This window comes from Brachypodium distachyon, chromosome 2 (assembly GCF_000005505.3).
Source record: "Brachypodium distachyon strain Bd21 chromosome 2, Brachypodium_distachyon_v3.0, whole genome shotgun sequence".
Classification (NCBI taxonomy): Eukaryota; Viridiplantae; Streptophyta; class Magnoliopsida; order Poales; family Poaceae; genus Brachypodium; species Brachypodium distachyon.
In genome coordinates, this window is record NC_016132.3 from 42,789,100 (window position 1) to 42,797,586 (window position 8,487).

At 43.0% G+C, this 8,487-nt stretch overlaps 1 protein-coding gene and 1 non-coding gene across 2 annotated transcripts; one reads left to right on the forward strand and one right to left on the reverse strand.

Moving 5' to 3' along the window:
- Nucleotides 1-158: 158 nt before the first annotated feature.
- On the forward strand, nucleotides 159-6,855 carry LOC100835101. Its single transcript, XM_003569250.4, has 2 exons — nucleotides 159-775; nucleotides 6,532-6,855. The coding sequence occupies exon 1, from the start codon at nucleotides 290-292 to the stop codon at nucleotides 764-766; it is 477 nt and encodes a 158-aa protein (XP_003569298.1). The 5' UTR covers nucleotides 159-289; the 3' UTR covers nucleotides 767-775; nucleotides 6,532-6,855.
- On the reverse strand, nucleotides 2,557-2,691 carry MIR9484 (microRNA MIR9484). Its single transcript, NR_127086.1, has one exon. It is a non-coding gene; the product is annotated as a microRNA MIR9484 (primary transcript).
- Nucleotides 6,856-8,487: the final 1,632 nt, after the last annotated feature.

The window sequence follows — 8,487 nt, forward strand, 5'->3', positions numbered from 1 at the left end:
GTATGTTGCCAAATCACTTCGATTGTTCTTCATAATTTCTAGTTCGCCTACTTCGTGACTTTCTTTTCATGATTTTTAAATATTGGAAAGAGCGGAAAGAAAAATCAATGGCTGGATTTTTTTTTTCCTAATTGAAAAGTCACCTAGCGGCTAGCGCCGCCGTGCACGCGGGACGGCGGGAGCGGTGACGGAAGCCGCGACTTAGAAAGCGGCCGTCCTTTGGACACGACTCCACCGTTCCACTTCCACGTCGTATCCGTGACTCTCTCCTCCCCTTGGGCTCACGGCAATGGCGAAACCCTCTCAATCCCGCCACCTCCTCCTCCTCCCCGTCGCCGCCCTGCTCGCCGCGGCCCTCCTCCTCCCTCTCGCCAGCTCCGACGCCGCTGGGCCCAACCCCACCGCGTACGACGAGCTCCGCCTCCGCGGCTTCCCGCGGGGCCTGCTTCCAGCCAACGTCCGGGGCTACACCCTCGACGCCGGATCAGGGGACTTCGCCGTCGACCTAACCTCCAGCTGCCGCATCGTGCTACCCGCGGGGAGCTACCTCGCCAATTTCAACGACCGCCTCACCGGCCACCTCGACGACCGTCGCATCTCCGGGCTCAGCGGCATCCGCGTCAAGGCCTTCTTCCGCTGGTGGTCCATCACCGGCATCCGCGCTGACGGAGACCAGCTCGTCTTCGAGGTGGGCTCCGTCTCCGCCAAGTTCCCCGCACGCCACTTCAACGCCAGCCTCGAATGCCCCGCCAAGGCCGCCTCTTAGGTCAACAAGGTACTACTACTGCTATACTACTACACCTCAATTTCTAATTTCCTGGCAGAGCACGATTGTTTGCTTGTTGTGGAGTCTATAAGTAAGAACACATCGTCTGTGTTATCGCTAGCTTGTTCATGTATGGATTATAATTTCTCAATTTCAGTACTATCATTTTCTTGCTTAATAGTAGGTTGGAATGATCTCTGTTTATTGTTTCGGAAAAACTGTTGTTTTTGGTCTGGTAGCTAACATCATCATTTTCAGCTTTCAAGAATAAGTATGAGATAGGGCCATATGGAGGACTGTATGTTCTTAATGCTAGTTTTGATTGTCATAGTGCTAACTGTGTCGACTTAGGACTAGTTTCAGTAACTGCATAGTAGAGTCAAGTAATTTTCTTGTTTACAATATCACTTCACTTTGATATGCTTTTTTATGATTGCAGTTCACCATTTCTTCTTGATACTTGCTTGTTTATGGTTGTACTTCAGCAATCACCATATATTCTGATTCTCCACCTTCATTCTTTTGTTGTCACTGTAATTCTTCAACTTCGTTTTAGTATCTGTTATGGAAGATCATTTCTTATTATATGAAGGTTGTCATTGTTGTATGCCAGTACATAGGAGTTGTTTGCTTTGCCATTTGTTGATCTGCAGGATAATAGAAATATAGGACTATCCTGTGTAAATTAAGCAAGGTGGTAGTACATAACAGTTGCTTAATATAGTTATCTCTGATTATTGTGGTCAGAAGATTCCTTGGTGTTATAGTTTCCTTAAGTAACTCGAATTCTGTAATCTCAAGATATTTTCCAGAATACATCTAATTTTATTTTCAAAATAAACAAAAAATTAAAATAATGTTTTAGAGCACAATCATTAATTACTTTCTTAGTTACTTTTTAATATGCTGGAATTAACTCAAGGCCTCCTTGCTTGTGACTAGGTAGCTTTGCAGTTGAAGTACGCAAGTTCTGATTTACTTGATTTCTTAGTTCAAGTTAGCAAAATGTTAATTCCTGCAATGCTATGTAAATCCCTGGGCGGTAGGACAGCGTATAGTAAATATACATTTATTGAAAAACCACTCATACTGAACAATCCATTGATAGTTTGAGTTAGCTGCAAGGTAAATACCTACTGAAGCAGCACAAATGTGGAAATCAATCAATTATCAAATGAAAAATAGTATGTGTGTACCTAATGCTAATTCATTTGTGTAATCAATAATTCCTGCACTCTTACATGAATGGCTATTTTTGTGCTGTAGAGCAGCCTAAGGTACAAGGGTTATGAGCTCTGTACTTCAGTTCTCGAGTCAAACATAAATTTTGTATACTTAGACAACAACATTTCCATGGTGTTTTCGCAAAAAAATAAATAAATTCCATGGTGTTTTTTATTTAATACGAATTGCGGTGGAGATGGGGAGGGCGAGGGGGCTGGAGGCGTGGTAATGGTGAGCGCGGGCAAAACAGGGGCGCGGCTATATAGCGCTGGAAAAGGCGGGAAGACAGGGCGGAAAGGTGGTGGGAAAGCGTGAGAAGGCGGCAGGGCAGGAGCACGGCACGTGGCATTGACGGGACGCAACAGCGCCTTTGACCGGCGGCAGCGCCATTAAGCGGCTCGGGAGACGAGGGGAGGCAGTGAAGACGATAACGTCTCGCTGACAAGGCGGGCCCGTGGCTTTGATGCGTCCGGGGGGGCTGGGTGGGTTTTTTTGCGCCGGCGCCCCCCAAGCCCGTTTGGGGTGCCTTTAGGGACCTCCAGTGGAGATGCTCTAAGGTTCGGAGGGGAGTCCTAGTCCAGGTAGAAGCCAGTCTTGATGAGCGTGCTGAGGACAGGGTCTGCCCACATTGGGGTCTCTCCGACCCCCATCACTTAGTGTGGGTATGCTTGTCAAGACCGACTTCTCCCTGCACTAGGATTCACTGCCCACCACCAGGTCCACACAATGTGTCTTGGCACCAGCATAGAACTTGCAATTACAAGGTCAGCGACCTGCTATATGTATAGCCTTGCTGAGCTTTCTTTCTTTGTAGCTAGCCGAGGTGGTACTAAACTTACAGCTTGTGCGCCTGTTCTGTTTTACATTTTGCTTGGCCCGATAGCTGAGTTTATTGGGCCATGGCCCATTAAAGGTAGCTGTCCAGCCTGTGCGCCTGTTCTGATTGAATTTTTCTTTACTCTTCCGAGATTCGGTCAATGTGCTGCTGTGCTACTCGTGTGCCCTGCGCAGGGGAGTCAGACAGATGCCTCGTAGCTGCAAGCAGCCAGTGCAGATGTGTTGCGAAAATTTCATCCTGTTCATGCCATCTCCCTGTCTTTATATGTGTAAAAGATAGAAGTTGGATGAAGCCTAGATTAATTGCTCAGGGTTACTAGCTGTGCAGATTGTTAATTGACTAAAAAAAGAGCATAGATAGGCATTTGTGAGCTAATTAATGTTTCATACCCCCTCCGATCCAAAATAAGTGTCGCAGTTTTGAACTAGGCTTAGTTCAAAACTGAAACCAAACCAAAATTGATTGGAGGCAGTGACATTGGAAAGTAAAACATGTGATAAGTTGCTGGAAAATTCGCGTCAACTTTTGTTAATTTGGTTATTACTGAAACCAAGCCAAAATTGATTGGTTATCACCAAAACTGAACCGTATACAACAACCATATTTACCAAAAAAACGTATTAACCGAAACCGAAATAACCGAATGCACACCCTGACCACCGTATACTTAGGATTCTTTTTGTTTCGTGCAACGTCCTCCTTGGCTCCCTGCCCCCACGCCCACCACACCAATATGGGCAAACACCAGGAGCATGATGCTTCTGATGTACTATCCAGGCCAAACATATTTAGCATTTTCCCCCTATTTTTATGAAAGAGTTAGTTTCCCCAGTGCACATGTATATGATAAGAATCTAGTAAACACCTTATAGTAAGCACTACATGTTAACTAGCGGTAGTTTCTTAATTTTGTTTCTGATATTACTGCTAGTAGTTTCTTCCCTTTATTATTTTTTCATCTTGTTTCTTTTTTTCTTAGTTTTGTTTGCGTGATGCAGCTACCGAGAAAGTTGACTTTTAAAAAATGCAATAGAGTCTGTCCAAATTTGCAGTAGAGTCCGCCAAAAAAAACAACAAGTGCAGAGTTTTTTGACAAATAGAAAAGGTACCAAAACTAGAAACGTTTCATTCTGATTTAGTGAGCTCACAGCCGTTAGCATTTAACTTCTAAAATACGGCGGTATGTATGCGGTATGTTCGTATATGTCAAATATCTCTGATTCCATCTCCAGATGAACTTGCTAAGAGGAGATTGCACCCAAAGCTCCTCTTTCTTGAGTTGCACTACTTATTGTCATTATCCATTAGCATCCCTAGTGATTCAAGCGTAGTATAAGAACTCAGTCAATCATAGCAGACCTAATTCACTTTCACAACCATGTAAAGATCAGAACAAAATCAAGGAGAGAAAAGAAGGGACAGAGGGGTTGGTGTCTCCTGGAGCCCTCACTGTTGTGTCCCCATCTCTTGTGTGCGAAGGAGGGAGGCGAATGAGGGTGAAGGGAGTTTTCTGCAGGTGTAGGAAGCTGCCTTGCCGAAGATTTCTGAAGCGTCATTGCCTCACCCTTTGGCCAGCGTGCTTGCTTGAGCTTGTGCGTGATGAGTAAGAGTGGGGGGCGTTATGACATGTCCTGCTCCAGCCTCTAGGCAGGATTTATACAACCTGATGGGCTGGGACTCTGTTGGTTACGAAGCGTACCAGCAAAGTACGCTATTGGAATCTAATTTATTTTTGAAACCACTTCTGGTACCTTCAAAGTAAGTATACTGGCCTTACCTGTACCCGGTACATGCATAAGTACTGAGAGCACCATGTTGGGCAAAGTACCAGGAATCAGAGGTAAGTAGTCATGGTGTAAAGCTGTGTTTGACGTTGTGGTGGATCACAATAATCCAGCCTTTTGAACCAACTTCAGCCTATTTTACTGTTTGGTTAACCAACAATTAAGCTCAGTCTCAGCACGATATAGTTCATCGACTGCAAAGTGAGCCAAAGTTGTTCAAAGCTCAAGAGGTCCTTTACTATGGTCTATGGTCTTCCATGAGTGCTCCATACTGGCAATATGAATGTGCCTGACATGTTGGGTAAACAGAGAGCAGCTCTAATGGATCGTCTCATTTATGACTACACAGCTGAATTCCAAGTTAAGGACGTAAAAATATGCTCCATCTGTTTGTAAATACATGAAGTTTTATATGTTGACACGGTCTAAAACATGTATCTGATAAATTCACTGATACAATTTTCATTTTACTGTTTAAATGTTTTTACACATATCAGTAGTAAACAATCATAGAAGTTTGACTGCATGCTTTCTAAGAAGTCATATATTTATGAATGGAAGGTGGATATTGGAAGTCAAGTAAAAGGCTGATCCAGCCATCACTAATATTAAGTTAATTGTATTATTATGCAAATTAACTGACACTTGCTAGAAGTGTGAAAAAAAAACTGACACTTGCTAGATGGGCAGTGGTGGAGTTGTAGTTTCTCTAGCAGCTCACCTGAAAAGCAGTGCGGTCTTGTCGTCTAGACAGGGTTGGCAGGTAGGGTGTTTGGATCTGAACTAGATAAAATTATGTAGTTTGCGTCCAAACTGATGACATTAGCGAAGAGCAGAATAATATACAAAATACTCTGTGGAGTGAGTATGACGCAAGTAAATAAATATATAATCAGGGAAGTTCATAGCAGCTGTAGGGTTTCTGTGGGAGATATCTGGTTTCTGGCAAACAACTTTGGTTGCTGCTGGATGGGCTCCTGCTCCTCCATTACCACCTCTTTAGTTTTACTTGTAAGAGATCATGTTACAACTATCACATGCATAACACCTCAAGGTCTGGGATTCAATCAGATTTGATTTGCTGTGTGCTTGCGTTGTATGAATTGCTAGCTTTTAACACAGGGTTGCACTAGAGTTGCTTGATCTCTTTTTTTTTCATGAGACTATGGATGGTATTTCTGTTGTACTGTTTTGTCTTGGTTTAAAAGACTGCAATTTGTGTAGCTTGGTGATTTGATTTTGATAAGTGGAGTACAGCACAGTGACCTGACTAAACCACTACGCAAGTTATAGATTTATTGAGCAGAGGTGTGTTGGGCTTCTAGCCTTTACAGGATCTAATAACGTCATGGCGTAGGCATCATATAAGTGAAACAATGATGCAGATCAACTGCACAAAGCCACAAGGGACGCAGTCACCTTTTTTAAACCAGCAAGTTTATGCTTTATGTCCTGCATTCAGTCACGGAAGCTCAAAAAGTTAACAAACAAATTCACTGCATATTCATGTAACAAGAAAACAGGGATCACATAGCCGAAATACCAGTAAATTTGTTTAGTAAGTGTGTGAAGAACTTGAACCAACATACCAGTTACCTATTCAGATGAAGTTAAGTGTGCTAGTGGTCTGTGTGTTGATCTCTAATACTTAGGGCCTGCTTGGATGCTGGAAGGACTGGTATTTAGTTCAACTTTTGCGAGAGTTGAACTAATGAACTAAATTCCAGCTCCTCACACACAAAAAATACTACCTCTGGCCAGAAATAAGTGACTTGGTTGTATAAGAAGTTAAGAACCTGTACAACATTCCAAGCAAGGCCTTAGGCAGCTATCCGGTTGCCACAAGATCTGTGTGATCTTTGTATAATCCTATTTTGTTTTGTTAAATGGAACACTGAAGTATCTCTTCTCGTTTGCAGGCATCTCACGTGTAGCCTCATGGTATGGCATCGTCAAGTAGCCCCGGTATCAAGCAGGATCTGTTTTAATCTTTTCGCTACCTCCTTTGTATTTACCTGTGTATAAACCTGAATCGCTAAGCAGGCCACTCCACACCAAGAAACCGGAATAATGTAAGTGGTTCTTGTTATCCGCTGGATGGCTTGTCACCATATGGTCCTGGAAAATGGTAACCATTCTTGTTCAGTTTGTAATATAAGGCATCTGGTGTGGAACATATAACCTCCCGGGTACATTAATCATTATCAAATACAGAAAATCTTGTCGAATGGACGTTTCTTGAATTGGCCACTATCTTTTTGTTTGTGGGTGTGTCTGACGGCCGCACTCCTAGGAATAGGAAAGTAGTCCGAAAATCGTCACCATATACTCTCCATAGAGTAGGAAGATAGTCACTGACTATGCGTCAGGTTGTAACCGTTGCATTTTCCTGCACAAGAGAGAAGAGACACCATGCGTCCTTGCAGCTGCAACTATATTGCTCAAAAACTAGCGGCGCAGAGTATCTTTGGAAACCATGGAAAGAAGAAATGTAGACATCGAATCCAGGTTCGTCTTTGCCCTCCCGTAGACTTCTACATCTACATTAACCGGCATGGCAAAGTACAGTTCATGGACAGGCGGGTTCGCAGATATATGGACAAGCTTTGATGCTGGAAAATGCCAGCTCAAATTCTTTGACAAAGCTGGCCTTTGGGTCGTTTGTTGTCTTCGGTAATTTTGTAACTATTTTATGTATGTGTGCATTCTTATTAGTTGGTGCATATGTCAAGAGTAGCAAAGTTTTTTCTTCTTCTAAAAAGATCAAGCTAATGTTAGAATCCATTCTTCTCTAACTGGTAATCGAGAAGGGACTACTAAAGTACCAAAATGTTTTACATTTAGGAACAAAGGGAGCACAGTAGCAAATTGGACTATGCAAACAGAGGTAATGATTGTCTGGATGAGTTTGCGCGTTAATCACCTGTCCAATTGCCATCTCAGGAATGGCACGCACGCACGCCACAAGGTGAAAAAGAAAAACCGTACGGTTAATTATCAATCAGCGGACTGCACGCGTCAATACAAATCCACTTGCAAGTGTCGCGAATCAAGCTAGCTATTAAGACGTGGATCGATGTACCCGTGCCGTGCGTACTCTTCCATGCTTAATTTTCCTCGTGCAATCGCCGCCGAATAAATGCGTCTTCGCACGTGTATGCATGCTCGCAGGGATATATGCTCCTCATTTCCAACCTGAAAGCTCTGATCGTGTAACGTGTAATTAGTCTTTTTCCTTGGCAGAAAAGTCGGATCAAAAGTCCAGGGATTCGAAAAGGTGGAGGGCCTTCTCAAAACTAGTACTGACCGATGGATTGAAAATACTAACAAGATACAGAATAGTTTGAAAATTGGAAATAGTAGGAAATGAAAAGCCTGGAAGTAGTGTGAGGAAAATAATATTATTCCGATCGAGTACATACTGAGTAGATCAGAAAAAGTATACATGCATGGTCATCGGGGATAAAGACGATTCTCATTCCGCCGTTCCATTTTTAATTGATGCAGTTCTGACTTTGCACAATTTCCAGCCTGGAACTGCAGTAGTAATGATTTTCATATGAATATGTACAAATAATTAACTTGATGGTGCCATTTGCGTTTGACTTAACGAAGCTAAACAATTCGTCGAACATAGAGAAGTAAAATTAAAATAAGAAAGGTGGTGAAGTTTAGTACACTACACATTAATACAGTATGTATTACGTCTGCCTTCAGTTTTCTTTGCCCTCGCATGGGTCACGAGCTATATACAACGACCAATACCGTTGAAAACGTACCAAAGACTAACGTTGTTCCAAATTTCAACTACATGCGCGAAAAGTTGTGTTTTGGACACATGCGCTGGACTGCTGGAGAGAGCGGTACAACTTGGC

Bases quoted from the DNA above. Each gene is read 5' to 3' on its own strand.
- LOC100835101 (XM_003569250.4), top strand. From the start codon at position 290: ATGGCGAAACCCTCTCAATCCCGCCACCTCCTCCTCCTCCCCGTCGCC.